The sequence below is a fragment of the Pongo pygmaeus genome, chromosome 3, assembly GCF_028885625.2.
Source record: "Pongo pygmaeus isolate AG05252 chromosome 3, NHGRI_mPonPyg2-v2.0_pri, whole genome shotgun sequence".
Lineage (NCBI taxonomy): Eukaryota > Metazoa > Chordata > Mammalia > Primates > Hominidae > Pongo > Pongo pygmaeus.
The window spans coordinates 151,117,420-151,134,911 of record NC_072376.2 but is presented as its reverse complement, the minus strand read 5'-3'; the positions used below and the strand labels follow the sequence as shown (position 1 = coordinate 151,134,911).

At 37.8% G+C, this 17,492-nt stretch overlaps 1 protein-coding gene across 1 annotated transcript in view; it reads left to right on the top strand.

The window, feature by feature from the left end:
• The window catches only part of SLC7A11 (solute carrier family 7 member 11), a 78,426-nt gene that overhangs the window by 52,535 nt on the left and 8,399 nt on the right, over positions 1-17,492 (top strand). The window contains exons 7-11 of the mRNA XM_054484380.2: positions 4,662-4,785; positions 6,630-6,733; positions 7,539-7,635; positions 9,252-9,401; positions 10,662-10,839. Of these exons, the coding sequence (XP_054340355.1) occupies positions 4,662-4,785; positions 6,630-6,733; positions 7,539-7,635; positions 9,252-9,401; positions 10,662-10,839 (653 nt within the window). The remainder of the gene's footprint in view (positions 1-4,661; positions 4,786-6,629; positions 6,734-7,538; positions 7,636-9,251; positions 9,402-10,661; positions 10,840-17,492) is intronic.

Sequence of the window (17,492 nt, the reverse complement as noted above, 5' to 3'; positions counted from 1 at the left end):
TGTCAGAAATCCTTCTAACCTTCAGGTCTCCTTGACTTCTCTGGAGAATCAAGCTAGGTTTACTCATTACTCATTTCATTTTCAGAGCAAGGATCACTTTTAGCAAAAATGATGCAATGGGAACAACAGTCATTTCTGATGCTCCATGATAGAGTTGCAAAGCATGCTTTAAAAAACGCACCTTATTCTGCATTATTTACAAATTTATTTGTGGTGTGAATGTTTTTTCTACTGTTTCTACCATTAGGTGTGAAGAAAAATATACTTGGCTTCAAATGTGTCACACCATGACAATTAGTCTTCTAATATTTGCCTCATTTATATAAAATATAATACATGTTTGTCAGCATGTAAAGGTCCTGGGGCCTTGTACCTAGAGTTAAAGCAGGCACAAAGCAGCCATGACATTGTGACAAGATATACCATGTGTGTGGAACTTAGGGTCAGAAGATGTGGGTTCTTGTTCCAGCCCTCCCACTTACTACTTTTGTGACCTTGGTTATGTCACTCAACCTCTCTGAGACTTTTTTCTTGTTAAAAAATTGTGGGTATTACTTCCTGTTTCCATGGGTTGTTGTAAATAATGTTTGCACATGCTCCTTCTCATTCCACAAATGATTTAAAATGACATGCATATATTTAAAGATAAAATAAGATGTATTTGCCAGTGCTTTGTAGATTATACAAACATAAGTCGCCTGCCATCATTATAGGGCCATTTTCATTTCTGGGGAAGCCTATCACTCAGAACAAAAATGCTTCTAAGCACATGTTTTGGAGACTTCCATTTAACAATTTCAAATAAAGCAAATATGTGTGACATAGACTGGTTATAAGTGCCAATTTAAAATAAGCCTATAAGAAAAGAAGACTATCCAAGACCTTTTTGACTGAAGACCATTTACAACTAATAAAAATAGCAAACTCTCACATACTTAATGCCTGTTAATTGAAAAGAGCATATATGACAAAAAGCTGTTAGGATTAAGTAACTCTTGTAAATGGTATTTTGTTAGTCATAACAAACATGTACTAACATTTGAGAAAGAATAGAACTTAATTTTGTTAAGAGTGAGTCATTTTTACTCAGCTTAAAAATAATGCTTTTGTTGCATTTAGGATTGGTGGATACCTCACAAGAACACAGAGGCTTTGAAATATCCGTGGCCTACCGGTTCCTTCCTCTAATTCCCTTCATTATCAAGTGCCATTTGCCTTAATCTTGGGTTACTAGCAATGCTATCTGCTCTCTGCATCTAAAGCCTCCAGAAAGATTGCTCTGGCATGGCCTAATAGCTTTTATCAGCTCACCCAGTGGCTTTTACACTTTGATACTTGAAACCTAGAGTTAACTGTGTAGGGCCAGGTCCTTCTGAAGGAGTCAACTGCTCTCCTCTATCAATAATGGCTGTTTATGCCAAAACAGCCAAGACAGCCTCCTCACCCCCTTCCCTCTGTTAAAGTGAAATGGAACCTAAGAATGGAAGCTAGTGGCTATTTTGCCATACCCCATCCAACTTGCCATTGCTTAATTCCATCTAATTATCAGCTGGGTGTCATGGCTCACACCTGTAATCCCAGCACTTTGGGAGGCCGAGGCGGGAGGATCACTTGAGGTCAGGAGTTTGAGAACAGCCTGGCCAACATGGTGAAACCCTGTCTCTAATAAAGATGAAAAAATTAGCTGGATATAGTGATGGGTGCCTATAATCCCAGCTACTGGAAGGCTGAGGCAGGAGAGTTGCTTGAACTTGGGAGGCAGCAGTTGCAGTGAGATGAGATTGTGCCCCTGCACTCAAGTCTGGGCGACAGAGTGAGACTCTATCTTAAAAAAAAAAAAGAAAATTTTTTTCAAAAAGAAAAATTATAGAGAAATTACTGGATATGCTGTGCATTGCAGCAAGATTAGACTCTTTCTCTTTTGTTTATATTTTAAGCTGTTATTTTTCTCACTAATATCTGTATAGTATATTTGGCTGATAGTAAGATTGTTAGTCTGTTTCTGCTTATCTGAGGCATGCTTGCCTTCTGTCGTTCTCTATAAAAAAGTTTTTTTAGGGAAATTTATTGTGAGCTTCTGTTTTCTTTTAAATAATATATAATTTTAAAATTCTATTTCCTAAACAGTGAAACTATTTGAAAACATTCATTTGACCTTACAATTCATGTTACACAGAAAAGTGATAAAAGTCATGAAATGTTTGTCCCGTTCTTTATAATAGATAAAACTGTAGTGTCAAAGAATACATGAGAAATACTAGTTTGATAAAAGCTCTAATAAACTTTATATTAAACAACTATCATTTTCCTTAAAAGTAATAGAATTGAGGGACCCACATGCTTGAAAGTGAATACACTTTGGTGGTCCAAATGCCCGAATTTCAAGGTAGGGTGTGTATGCACCTGAATTCTGGGGCTTCCACTTACCAACTGTGTATCCTTAAATAGTTATTTAAGTACTTGAAGACTTTATTTTCTCATGTATAAAATGTGCTGATGTTCCTAACTCACAGAATTTTCTAAGGACAAAAGGAGACACATATGTAAAGTGCCTAATAAAATGTTGGGCACATAGCAGCCCAATGCTAGCAGCTGCTCCTGTTGTTTTTTTTTATTAACAAACAGAATGAAGGGAAACCAACCTAGAAGGTTAGATTTTCTAGGATCCCTTCTGCTTAGATCAATTTAGGAAACGGCCCTCAGAGAGACTGTAATGTCTAGGCAGGAAACAGGCAGGGGGCTGACTTGGAGGAGCTGGACTGGGAAGATAAATTCTATGCTGGGAGAGCCACAGTCCCAAATTTCAGACTTATTTCTTTCTGCTATTTTGCAGCATCATGTGACGTGACAGTACTCTCTGTTTTGGACAGGTTACTTCACTGCAATTAATAATGTCACTTCATTTTTTATTAATGGAACCTTTATATACCTTAATCATATGCTTGCAAGGAACAGAGAGTCTTTTTCTCTTCTTTTCCTCTCTTCCCCTCTCCTCCATAGAAAGAATTTACTCCCCATATGGGGATGTTATAAAAGCTGAAAGGATGCAAGGTCAAAATAATACACTGAGTGGTTGAAAAGCTGTGTATACACCTTCATGTTCTCCTTCTTACCCTTTTGCATTTACAATAGCCCTTCTTACAGAGAAACAGAATTCATCTTTAATTTGCTTTATGCCATTCATCCTTTTATATTTGATTGGCGCAGTGATTTTCTTTACTTAAATTTAGCATTTATCAATCACAACTAGCAGTGCATGTTATAGTGTTAACAGAAAATTCCACAGGACCCTCTTCACACTGGGGAAGGGGACCATCTGCTACTTTCATATTAGGATGTCAGGATTTAGAGGTCAATGTATTTCCTCATCAAGGCTGAAGGCTTTGGGAATTGGGGGAAGTGTCAGGCTCCAAGCAGCATAATGAATGACAGTTGCTGACTGGCTAGGCGCGCATGTTTCCAACAGGGGATATTGCTGTTCAGTATAATGTGCTGGGACTTACTGTGCTAAACACACCCAGCTTGGGTAGTGAGGCAGGCTGTGCCTTTTCCCCCCTGATTCTGAACTGCATTTTCATCTTGGAAGAAATTATATTGAGGTCTTCATTAGTGGCACCCAGCAGGGTGAAGGCTCCATGAGGGCTGATAAGCACTATGGCTGAAAAACGATCAGCCTTTGTGCAGGCAGTTGAAGGTTTAAGTTGCCTGAACTGGAGAGAGTCTGAAGAGGCGATTATGTTAAGCAAGTAATGTGTATTGGTAACATGGAATCAAATTATTAGGGTCAGTAACTTCCTGGCTTTCCCAGTGCATTAAATGAAGACATAATATTGCATTTGTGTCGGGTACTTCTTGATGCCACATAGTGTCAGCACTGTCCGGTCGTCTGTACTTCACAGCATGTCACCTCTAATTTCATGGGATTATCTGCGCTGTTGCATTATTAGATACTCACGATCTTGAGCTTCCTTTGAACTCACAGCAGGGCAGTGCAAAGCCATTATTGTGAACACTTCTGTGCTTTCTTGTGTTATATACAAAATTATGGCCACATTTAGAAAGGTAGATATATCCCACTATCATACTTCCAGAAGTGTGCGTTTATTTGGTGGGAATGAAAGCTATTGATGGAAAAAACATTGAATGTGAAAAATGTTTTTAAGGACTAGTGTTAGAAAGGTGTCAAGGCAGTGAATTAGTGTTAGAAATGTTTACAGGACAGTGGTTCTCAAAGTGTGGCCTGATCAGCAGCCTCAGAATCACCTAGGAACATATAAGGAATGCAAATCCTACTGAATTGGAAACTGTGGGGTGGAGCTCAGCAGTCTGTGTTTTAACAAGCCCTGCAGGTGATTCTGATGCATCTTAAGTTTGAGAAACACTGCAGTAGCATTTACGGAGTGCATGAATGACATAAATCCATATGTTCTGGGGTATAGCAATAGACAAGACAGACGAAGTATCTGCCCCCATGGACCTTATTAAGTTACAAAGGAATATGTGGTTCTTTGCCCTGATGAAATGTTTATACATACCCAACAGAGCCTATAATTATTGTAGATACCATTATATTCTTCATTTGAATTAGCCTGTTATTTTCTTTGGTATCAGAGAATGACTAACAAAAGATAATGAATAAGTGATTCCTTTGTGCATTTCAGAACCATTCCCCTTGCAATATGTATATCCATGGCCATTGTCACCATTGGCTATGTGCTGACAAATGTGGCCTACTTTACGACCATTAATGCTGAGGAGCTGCTGCTTTCAAATGCAGTGGCAGTGGTAAGTCCAAGTTGGGAAAATGCCAATTGGAATTTAGGTTAATGAGTTGATGCAATTTTATAGTAGTTCCCTCTAGCAGAAAGTGTTTTGAAATTCAGTAATCTTTTCTTGACCTGAATAATAATGAATATTTAAAAAATTTAGAGCATACCTTAGCATATTCCATTTAACTGATATATCTAAATTCCTATATGATTTCCCATTATTTCTAGTTTCTTATAAAACAGTTTCACACATACATGCTTGAAAATGTGTCAAAGCTTATTCTCCCAGCACGTCTTTAAAGATAGGCGGACAGTTATTGAATCTAAATAAATGCATTTTTTTGTATGCAAATTACAATTTATTCTGTACACTTTCCTGTTTGTAAACTTTTCATATGCGAACTCAAAATCCTTTCCCCAAGTGTCACTTAAGAATTTTGATGTGGACCATAAAAATTTGATTTTCCTAGTATATCCTTTTGAATACTAGTCCTGGGATATTAATAAATTTAGGAAATACTGGGTTATTCAAAGTTGTTGTATAATACTGAGAAGTATTATAACAAACAGATGTTGTTATAATACTTCTCAGAATATTAAAGATACCAACGTGCATTTTAACTCCCTAAGAAGTGGATACACATAATTTTATAGATTTTCCAAAATTTATTTGACACCAGGACCATCTTTGTCCCCAAAGATCATGTTATAAGACTGTTATTCTGTGATACATATTTTATTTTGCATAAAACTTAGCTAGTAAGAGACCATTCACTCTTGACCTCCTAACAATGAATGGTGAAAAGTTAAGTTCCCATTACTTGATGTCAGTTCCTTTTAAAATGGTTAGTATTACCTCATATCAGCAGCATCTACAGGGAATAAATTATCTCATTTCATTTGAACCTGTGTATGAGTTCACTATATTGAAAAAGACTTTGACCACTGTTCTAAGTCCCACCAGACAATCAAATATACAAAGCTTATTGAAGTTAGGTCAGTCATCTCATCCTTTGAGACAAAGGGCAGCACTTATTCTTTGGGCATAATGTGGCCCACTAATTGCATAGCACCAGCTGCATCAAGGACAACTAATGAATCCAACACATTTTCTTTTTTTGGAAAATACAGCCTTCATGGAAATTAGCAATATTGCACATATCATGGCATAAAAGAACATTTTAGGAGTTGTGTTTATCTTTTAAGTTTCTGTGGCTTATTGGACTTATATTTGTGTTCTAGCCTTTTTATAGGAAACCACAAAAGAAATTGACAGATACATGAGGGGGAGGGAGGGACTTTATAAACAGAGATTTAGCTAGTGTGATTTTCTGGGAAAAAGATTTTCAGAGCTACTCATGTATATGCTATAAATTATTAAGTCATCAATTATTTTATTTACCTCCTAAGAATGGGATTGGCATATGAAACACATATCTGTAATACTTCTCAGCGTATTTCAATATAAAATATGGTTTTCTAGGCTAAAGAGAACGTATTATACAGAAAGATTTCTATCTCCATTAGAACTTCTGATTTGAGCTTTTATCACTTGTCAGAGTCAGAGACAATACACACCATAGTTGATAAAGATTCGATAAATGGATCATTGCTTTTTGAAAGTAGAGAGAAGGTGCTTGTTTAGACCTTTGACTATAGTTTTGCAACAAGCAATGCCATGGTCCTTGCTTTTGATTATTGTCTACGGAGTTAGTCTGACCCTAACCAAAGAGAGAAATTATAAAACATACAAGTATCACCAGGCTAATAGAAAGTCATAGAGCAAGTTTGGTCTAAATTGTTTCATTTTATTCCACTTTCTGGCAACGCATTAATTTGCTTCGTTCTTTCTTTCACTAGACCTTTTCTGAGCGGCTACTGGGAAATTTCTCATTAGCAGTTCCGATCTTTGTTGCCCTCTCCTGCTTTGGCTCCATGAATGGTGGTGTGTTTGCTGTCTCCAGGTGAGTGAGTTCATGTATTTCCAGAAACACATTTCTGTTTTTGAGATTGGATGTGATAAGGATAACTTTAAAAAGAAAAGAAACAGTGCCTCCAAACCTGTTGTTTTTAAAGGGACATGCAAGATTGAAATGTTGGTCCAAGTATCAACAGCACGTTTTATTCTGTCCATTAGAGGGCACTGCTTGCCTATTAATAGCTTATTTGGAAGACGGACATGTGGCTTTTTTAAAAATAGTATTTCCACAGTCTAACAATGGCATTTCATTTCTGGTGATATAATTTTCTGTTTCTCTGAAGATGCCAAGAAAAAAGTAAAGTAAGAGACATCAGAAATCACCACCCCTACCATCAGTATTTCCTTTTAGTTTGATGCAATAATCTTTTTGTTTTAGTGTAAGATTAAAACCCAATCGGATAAATGTGAATGCTACATATATGTGTGTGTACCTGTGGATGTGCATGTGCGTGTGTTTGTTGAATTGGATTGACAACACACATATAATACTAGGAATCTAGAACTAGATTTCCCATCAGCTATTTATATGTAGAGAGAGCTATGCCGAGTCAGATATTGCTATTCTTTCTCTTCAAAGAATAATATAATGTTGGCAGATTTTGCATAATTCAAATTTAGATTTCCTATGATATTTCTCCACCTTATTTGAAAAGTGAACTTAAGCAATCACCTAAGGAATGCCTCACCATTTGGTATGAAAAGATGCACGTTTTCTCTGGGATTTTTGGATTTTCCCTTTGAAATGATCAATCATACAGTCAACTCCACCCACATTTCTCTCCCATCAGGTTATTCTATGTTGCGTCTCGAGAGGGTCACCTTCCAGAAATCCTCTCCATGATTCATGTCCGCAAGCACACTCCTCTGCCAGCTGTTATTGTTTTGGTAATGCATATTAACAAGTATATCTAGATATAACCTTGAATAATAGGTTAGCAAAAAGGAATTCCAACCAGACATTAGATAGCACTTTACTTTCTCATTCATTGCTAATGTATGTCATGGTGGAATTTGGGAGGCAGGATATCTTCCATCTCTTCCCTTTACTCCATGTTTCTGATGCCTATTTTTTTTTGATGCTTTGGGGCAAAAAATCACATCACCTCTCTTTCATCTTTGCAGAAATGTGTAAGGTCTAAGGAAAATGATTAGCTTGGCTCCTCTCATCGACATAGCACCTCACAGAAAAGAATGTACAGTATTAAGTCCCAACGACTTAAGGAAAGTAGAGCAAAAAGCTACAGTCCAAAAAGTACCCAGATGTATCATCTAGGCACCTAATAATGAAATGCACACAAAATTATTGAAAGAATTGATAAAATCCTAGACAGTGCCATGATTCATTTGAGACATTTGAGAGCAAGTCTCTTTTATCCTGCAGGATAAAAATAAAAGCACCATGAGGTAAATTTGAGTTGTAAAATTCTTTCTGCAGAGCAAAGTGTTGTGAAATGTGAGCTACAAAAGACTGTATGAGGTGTAAAAGTCCTCAAATACCCATTGGCAATGTTATATTCATTTTTACTGATGATTTTGTAACATTTCTCTGAACTGGAATCTGTTGTCAGGAGCACCATAGAATGCACTGAACATTTTTTTCATGCATTTAATTTGTTTCAGAACGTTTCCTTGAAATTTCTTTTTAAAGTATGTGTACTCTCTGTGCAGAATCTGGACGTTAACGTCACTTGTGGGAACAGAATGTATTGTTCCGTGAAGAGGGCTTTCATTTTAAGCCTCTGCTATCAGTCATGCTGTCCTTGGCATGTGCAGCTGCAGAGACTTGCTAAGCCGATCTCTGCACTTCATTCTTCTCCGTGGTCTTGAGGGTCACACAGAGCAAGCACACCAGGAGAGTAAATGTGGAGGAAAAAAGGTCAATGTTTTGCAATCAAGAGCCAACAGAATCACCTATGAGTGTCTGTGTGGTCTTGAGGGTCACACACAGCAAGCACACCAGGAGAGTAAATGTGGAGGAAAAAAGGTCAATGTTTTGCAATCAAGAGCCAACAGAATCACCTATGAGTGTCTGTGTTTCCTGGGTGTGGATAGCCAAGAGCTCACCAGAGAGCATTTGCAGAGCTTTCTGTAAATCTTCCAGTTGGGTCTCTTTTACTGTTCATTATCGGTTATTTACTAATCATCTCAATCTTTGAGTCTTTCAATTTTGAGTCATTGAGTACCCTTTCTTTTACTCTTTGAAAACATACTATCTTCTCTCAAATGCAAAAGGAACTAAAAACAAAACACAACATTCATATAGAATTCCACTTGAATAAAGTATAATGGCCATATCACTCTCATACTGTTACTGGTGTGTAAATGGATTATGACAACAGAATACAGAAAAGAGATTAGTCAAATCCAAGTTTTAACTATGATGATAATTTATCGGTATAAATAATTGTTTGAAAAAGGTCATAATGCGTAGTGAGGTTTTTGTTGTTAATCATCTGTGTTTTCACTGAATTCACCAAGCTTGCTTCCCTTTCCCCCCTCAGCACCCTTTGACAATGATAATGCTCTTCTCTGGAGACCTCGACAGTCTTTTGAATTTCCTCAGTTTTGCCAGGTGGCTTTTTATTGGGCTGGCAGTTGCTGGGCTGATTTATCTTCGATACAAATGCCCAGATATGCATCGTCCTTTCAAGGTAACCTCAGCAATCTTGATGGGTTTACATAAATCTTTCTCCTAATACCTAGTCCTCCCTTTGTCATAACTTGCTGATGGGGAGGTTGGGCTGGGGGCAGCATCTGTGGAATAAAAATGTTTAACTCTTGCAGGCAGTGCTGTCCTGTTGGATTTATTTTAAGTTAGAAAAAAAACAGTTCATCCAATTTTTTATGTGATGGGCTTGAACTTTGTATGTCACATTTTTGAAAAATGACTGTATGGATGAATGTTTGGTATGTTGATTTTTCATAAATGTGTTCAATGACCTGATATACTCAAAGTATGGGCTACTTCTGTCTGTCTTTATGCTGGAGTTGTAGACAGCCATGGTGAGAAAGAGTAAGGGAGTTACTTTGTAGGGAGATAGTTTGTTAATGCTAATTCCAAAAAGGAATTTGCCTTTACAAAATAGGCATTTTAAGTACTTAAATGCTGTGACTTGTTACATTGCTCTTTCTCCATATTATACACTCTAAAAGGAATAGAAATGTAAAACATACAGGGAAAGAGAAGCTCTACGAATTTGCCACTTAATACCCATTTACCATAAGTAAGCATCTCCGTTTTGGAGGACTGGAGAAAAAGCTTGTCATCTTCTTCAGACTTGACTCATGGATTGATTTGACCTCACCATTTATTTGTTTTTAAAAATGGCATAGATAAGGTTGTCAGTCACATTGTCAGGGTTTGTTTCTAGTAATATTCATTGCCTAATGCTGGCGGCATCTTTATTAGCAGTTGAATAGGAGTTGGCTTGTTTTATTCCTGTCAGTTATTATTGTGGATCTCAACAGAAAAATCAATATGCACTGAAAGACTTTAACATGTAACAAGCAGCCGGTGCTCTTGACTCCACATTAAAGTGGGTTCTAATCATAATTATCAAAGAGCCAGTCTTTTAAAATCAAAACCATAAATCATCGTGGCATTTAACTAGTAAAATAATTCCAACAGAACATCTCTAATAAAGTATCCTTTTTTGTCCTTAGAGTTTGTTCTATCCAAAGATTTTAAAACAATTTAAATTAAGTTGAATTACATTTAAGGGAGTATGTTTAATATATTATCTGTGCACCATGAAAGAGATTTTGCTACTAAGGCATGCTGGTGCCTGTCACCTGATCGCATGACTACAGCATATCACTAAAGTATATGTCATGACTGACACGCTCATCTCAAACCCAGCTTCTGTTGCTTGAAGATGTTTGAAGTGACTTTTTTGTGTTCTGTGTTCCAGGTGCCACTGTTCATCCCAGCTTTGTTTTCCTTCACATGCCTCTTCATGGTTGCCCTTTCCCTCTATTCGGACCCATTTAGTACAGGGATTGGCTTCGTCATCACTCTGACTGGAGTTCCTGCATATTATCTCTTTATTATATGGGACAAGAAACCCAGGTGGTTTAGAATAATGTCAGGTAAGAATTTTAAATACTTTCAGGACATTGTGCAACACCATGTAGAAAACCCGTAAAGGTATACATACATAATATACTTAACAAACAGTTAAAAATGTAAGTGGCACAATTGATGATTTGAGAACATTATGGCATTTTAATTGGAACTGCTTTTTGGCAGGAAGGACATTTAGGGTACAGCCATTGAATCCTTTCGGATATTAGTCTGGGCTGCTGTAATCACTTCTTAGGAGAAACAGCTTTGTTTTAAATGAAATTTTATCAGTAGTTCTCTAAACGACCTAATCTCTCTTTGAATCCCTTACTAACCTAATTATTTTCCTTCTAGTTTGAATGCAGTTTAGTGATTCTGTATCATAACATGTAACTTGATGAGTGACATGAGATTTGTTGGGGAGTTAGGCAGTGGCCTGCAAATGCCTTAAACATTATGCTACCTTAAAAGGAAGGGTGACTCATGAAGGATTATAATAACAAGAACAATGGAGAGAACAATAGCAGCTTCCACATATGTGTGCACATGTATGACTTCATTTAATTTTTTTTTAATTTTACTTTAAGTTCTGGAGTAAATGTGCAGAACATGCAGGTTTGTTACATAGGTATACATGTGCTATGGTGGGAATGTAAATTAGTTCAACCATTGTGGAAAACAGTGTGGCAATTCTTCAAGAATCTAGAACCAGAAATATCATTTGACCCAGTAATCCCATTACTGGGTATATACCCAAAGGTTTATAAATCATTCTACTATAAAGACACATGCACACGTATGTTTACTACAGCACTATTTACAATAGCAAAAACTTAGAACCAACCCAAATGCCCATCAATGATAGACTGGATAAGGAAAATGTGGCACATATATATGATTGAATACTATGCAGCCATAAAAAATGATGAGTTCATGTCCTTTGTAGGGACATGGATGAAATTAGAAATCATCATTCTCAGTAAACTAACACAGGAACAGAAAAGCAAACAGCACATGTCCTCACTCATAAGTGGGAGTAGAACAATGAGGACACATGGACACAGGGAGAGGAACAAGACTTTATTTAATTCATATAATATCCTACTGAGGTAGGAAAATTATTATCCCCAGTTAATAGGCTTTGAATTATAGCATGAGAGAATTCAGGTCGCTTGTTCCAAGTCATACAGATATAAAGTAGAATAGCTGAAAGTCAAACTCAGGCAGTTTTATATTTTAGGAGAATCACCCTGGGGGTTGTGAGGATGGATTAAGATAGGTTGGGGCTGAAGACAGAATATTGACTTTGGTGGTTACTGCAGCAATCCTGATGAGAATTGAGGGGGATTCTGAAGACAGGCAGTATCAGCAGGGTCTGAGAGAAAGTGACACATACTAAAAGGAAAAATCAGCAAGACTTGGTGACCAGTTAAATTGGGGAAGGAGAAAACATAGTAGATCACTAGGTAGGAAGGGTGCTTATGAACAGTCTGTGTTAAAAGCATATCTCTCTGTCAGAGGCTCTCCTGAGTCCTTTCCCCTACATGATCATCTCAAGTAATCCTCAACAAGGTTGATGGGTGAAGTGCTATTATTCCCAAGTCCAGATGAGAAAACCACGGCTCAGGAAAATGGAGAATTTATTTTTGAGTGTACGTATTTTAAACCATATAACTAGGAATTGAACCCACATCTGCTGGACTTCTAAGTTCATGCTCATTCTAGACTGGATCCCTTGTGGAAGGTGGGGGAGAGAGAGAGAGAGATAGAGAGAGAGAGAGATAGGTAGGTAACAAATATAGCCAGAAGGGCAGATCTATTCTCGCTGGTCAATGTGGTGAGCTTAGAACATAGCTTTCATACTTTTTGTTTTAATTTACTTAGTTTACCATAATTAATTTTTTAAATTCCAGTTAAAAGTTTAGGGAGATTTCTGGTTAAATTATTAATAAATAATGCCATACTAAAAAACAAACAACCAAAAACCTTGATATGCATATTGAATCTCTAGTGTGCTGTGCAGACTCATTGAGAAGTCAGTCCTTTAAAGCAGAGTTTTGTTAATACCTTTTATTAGCATTCAATTGGAATTTTGCATCTTTAGATCTTATACTACTATTTATATCTGGATTTTGTTTCCCCAAAGAAATGTTACTATACAAATGAGGTGCTTTATGGCTGACACAGGCACACTGATTGCCTTAACTGAGTATTTAATCTCTATTTCTTCTCAGATCACACTAGCCTTCTGTGGAATATTTTTAAGTTTTCTGTGTTCTAGACACTAAATATACAGCCTGTTCTGAGGGAAAAGGGATCTTATTAAATACCATTTACCATTAGGGTTGCTTTATTCATTGCTAACATTTAGGATAGATTAGCACTCATCGCCGTGAAATCTATGTCTGTCTCCCATACTAACCGAGACAGTTAAAACCCCTGAACAGCACAGAAAATTAAGAGAATTGAGTTAGAAAGAGCTGGTGGTGCTAGAGTTAGACTAGAAGAGAGGGAGCATGATGAAAGAGCAAAGCCATTGTTCCATCCCACTTTAGCAGGCATTTTGTTCCTCCTGTTTGGAGTCAGCCAACTCTAATAGTTCTTTCCTCTTGCTAACAAACACGTGTGTACTTTGTATTATTTCTTTGTCAGTTCATCCCAATAAGCAGTTTTCATGCTTGATCCTTCATTGATGTCTTTTGGTGTTCATGTGATTTTAAAGTTTTTTGCTATTTTTCTATCTCTAATGATGTTTTGAACATTTCCAAGGCCTCCAAATTTAGTGTTAGCCATTTGTGAAACTAGCAGCAATGGAGTAGTCCCATAATGGTTATTTGGTTCTCAAAAATGCCATTAAGTCTTACCAGGGAGCATGGCAATTCTGCTTTCAAACTGCAATCATTGTAACTCTTTATCTTTATAGCTGCCTTGAAAGTGAGTAGCAAAAAGCAACAGTCCTCTGTAATTTTGTTTGATTTTTCTCTGAGGCAGCATTCTTGTAGTAAAATAAAGAAAATTCATAATACTTATTGCTGCAATAGGAAGTATTTTCTTAGCCTTTGGCCAAAACAAAACACTCACACACAGACACACAAACAACAGAAACCTGAAGCAGCGCCCTGACCCTTCTCCCAACTACTCTATGATCTTGTTGTTAGAGAGAAACTCAATGTGAACTTAGAGACGAAGAGCCTTTGCTTGGAGCAGTTTGTTCAATGATTTACTATCATGTTCTTTCATTAGGTAAAAATCCATAACCTTTATATTATCATTTATTTTTACCCTGATAATGCATGAGTAGATTAGCCCTGTGAAAATGATAGTCTATCAAAATACATTTTACCTAGGTTGTTTCCATGAAAAATGAGAGGTAACCAAATAGCACTCGGAAAATAGTGAAAGGCTGCTGAGAACTGACAGCCAGGGAATGTTCAGAATCCAAGGAGCTGAGATTTTCAGAGATTTGATAAATCTCTCCAGCCACAGGATGCCAGTATTGAACCACTTTTTGTTTGATAGCATTTCTAGGGAGAAAAGAAAACATGCTCTTAAGGGAATGGTGACATACACGGAAAGCTTTTTTCTGCCATCTGTGACAGAGTGGTTTATTCTTCTGGTGGGTTAGTTATATTATTTATTTACTTATAGAAACACAAGCCTCTCACGCGAGGAAAAAGGGGCAGATACCCCAATGACATATGCAAATACACAAAGATAGCAAGACCTGGCAAACCTGGGCCAGGACTCACAGCAGCCGTTTTACTTGGCTGTCTCTATTGATCAGCCAAACCTTGTCACGGGGTTGAGTGGGGTGACTGGAAGTGGGGTCCCTCCTGCTCAGGGAGAGAGATAGAGGACAGCCTTATTTAAACAAAATCTTTGATTATAAAAAATCAGACTGGGAAACACCAGCAGAATGACTGTAATGCATCTTTGTGGACAGTGAGTTTGCAACTCCAGAGTCCTAAAAGCATATGCTGCATACAGTGGGTCAAAAGAACTTCATTTATGTTAAATCACTGACAGCTGAATAATGCATTTAACAGACTGTTCACAAAGACTGCAGTGCAATATATAAGTTAATTAAGCTTGCCTACATTTCTTAGGGGTCCAAACTATCTTCATTGTAAGAATAAAATGAGAACATGCTTGTGAAAATATTTGTAGCCTTAAAAAAATACTATTATTCTTATGAAGACTTCCAGAAGAAAAAATGGCCTTGTGCTACATCACAAACGTGGCAATTTTTGCTGTAGTTCCCCTATTGGTACCAGGTATGGTTGGGTAAATCAAATTTTGCAGGGTCAGTTGTTGTTTCAAATTATTTCAAGAATAACTACTGAACATGAAAGGTAAAGCTAAAAATACTACAACTGTTATTTGGTCCTGTACCTTACAGTTACTGAAAATACCAAATGCAGACTCATTAACACACCTTTATTTAAAGAAAGAGTACCACGGATTGATTATCCTTAAAGCTGAAAGACTGTTTTTGAACATGGATGTAGACATGACAGTTGAATGCCACATACTCTGCAGCTTTCCCAGGCAAGCAAGAAGCTTCCTTAAAGACATACTTGCCTCTCTTGAGCACTGCTGTCTGGTCCACTGCTGTAAGATAATCTAGAAGGAAAAGTTGCTGTGACTCCAACAGGTACTCATGGTCAAAATCAATTACTCTGCAGAAGCCTTCATTATGATGAAAGTCATTCAAATCCTAAGATTCCAAGAGAGATCACATAAGAAAGACACATTGGATATTGTCAACAGGGCTGATTAAACACAAAGGAAGAGGAAAGATAGCAGAAAGTGTGCAAAACCGGAAGAGAGATTCTATGGCCATGTGCTACCGAATAACGGACCCAAACCAAACTTTTAGGAAGGAGAATGGCACATTAGGGAAGCAGCAGGATCTAAGTTGCTCCTCATTTGTCTGAATGGAGGCAATGTTATGACATGGGGAAGCAAGATGTCTAAGATAGCAGACATCTGGAGGTCCCTGAATATAGAGAAACATTTTTGGAAAAGGCTTTCATGTTGGGTGTGTAGGGCAGTCATGGAGATTAGTTCAGGAGGCTATGGGCAGGAGGATCTCTTTAGGGAGACAGGGCTGTAGATGATGTCTCTTTAACATCACTGCTTTTCATTTGGCCATTGCAGATGCCTGAGATCTCTTGTTTTTCTGTTTGTTTTAAACTACTGTCACATATCCCTAGCCCCTTCTCTGTCTAAGCTACATTTTCTTTACTATTTATTAATATTTCCTTTTCCCACAAATGCCTATTTTTATAGAATAAAAGTTTGTCATTTCCCTTTTCTGAAAATATGGGCTTTAATTGCTCTTGAGTGCTCCCTTAGCTGCACTTACATCTCAATGTAAAGAGTGGGCTGTGTAAAATACAGTTTATTTAGGAAACATTCACATAGAGTTTATAATTTACCGAGACTGTGCTGGGCCCTTTACAATTAATGTAGACTGTAAAATTAGTGGGCTGAGGACAGTATCTTTGACAAACACAGAAAGAAAAGGATGAAAAAATACTTTTTTTTTTTTTTTTTTTGAGATGGAGTTTTGTTCTTGTTGCCCACGCTGGAGTGTAATGGCGCAATCTCGGCTTACAGCAACCTCTGCCTCCTGGGTTCAAGTGATTCTCCTGCCTCAGCCTCCTGAGTAGCTGGGAGTACAGGCATGCACCATCACACCCAGCTACTTTTGTATTTTTAGTAGAGACGAGGTTTCTCCATGTTAGTGGGGCTGGTCTCGAACTCCCGACCCCAGGTGATCCACCCACCTCAGCCTCCCAAAGTGCTGGGATTACAGGCATGAGCCACTGCACCTGGCCTGAAAAAAATACCTTTTAAAATGTCATTAAATATGGCTTGAAAGGAGCTATTACAGATAACAAGCCATGAATGAGGAGAAAGATTCTATGTCCAGTTGAAAGACTATCTGGGTCTGAAACCATCAAAAGGTCAGGCTCTAAACAGCTCCAGGACTAGCAGGACATTGAAAAGGTTCTGTAGGAATTCATTACAAAGATAAGAAGCAAACTGACTGGGCATGGTGGCTCACACCTGTAATCCCAGCACTTTGGGAGGTCGAGGCAGGCAAATCACTTGAGGCCAGGAGTTCAAGACCACCCAGACCAACATGGTGAAACCCCGTCTCTACTAAAAATACAAAATTAGCCGGGTGTGGTGGTGCATACCTGTAATCCCAGATACTTGGGAGGCTGAGGCAGGAGAATCGCTTGAATCTGGGAGGTGGAGGTTTCAGTGAGCCGAGATCGTACCATTGTGCGCTAACCTGGGCAACAAGAGTGAAACTCTGCCTCAAAAAAAAAAAAAAAAAGAAAAAAAGAGGCAAACAAGAACTAATGTCACCAGCAACCAAGGTCATAGAGTTCTAGAACTGCTGAGATAAAATGACCTTGGGAATCATCTAGCTCAATGGTTCTGAAGGAAAAAAGGTAGACCTCTTTCTGAACACTGGAGCCAGCCTTTCTCGGGATGCCCTCAGTTCCTACATTTTTGTGTCTATCAGAATTACAGACTGCTAGGCCCCATCTTCAGTTTCTAATTTAGTAGGTCTAGGATTGAGCTTGAAAAGATGCATTTCTAATATGGTAGTTGATGCTAATTTTGTTGGTCCAGGGACTGCACTTTGAGAATCACTGAT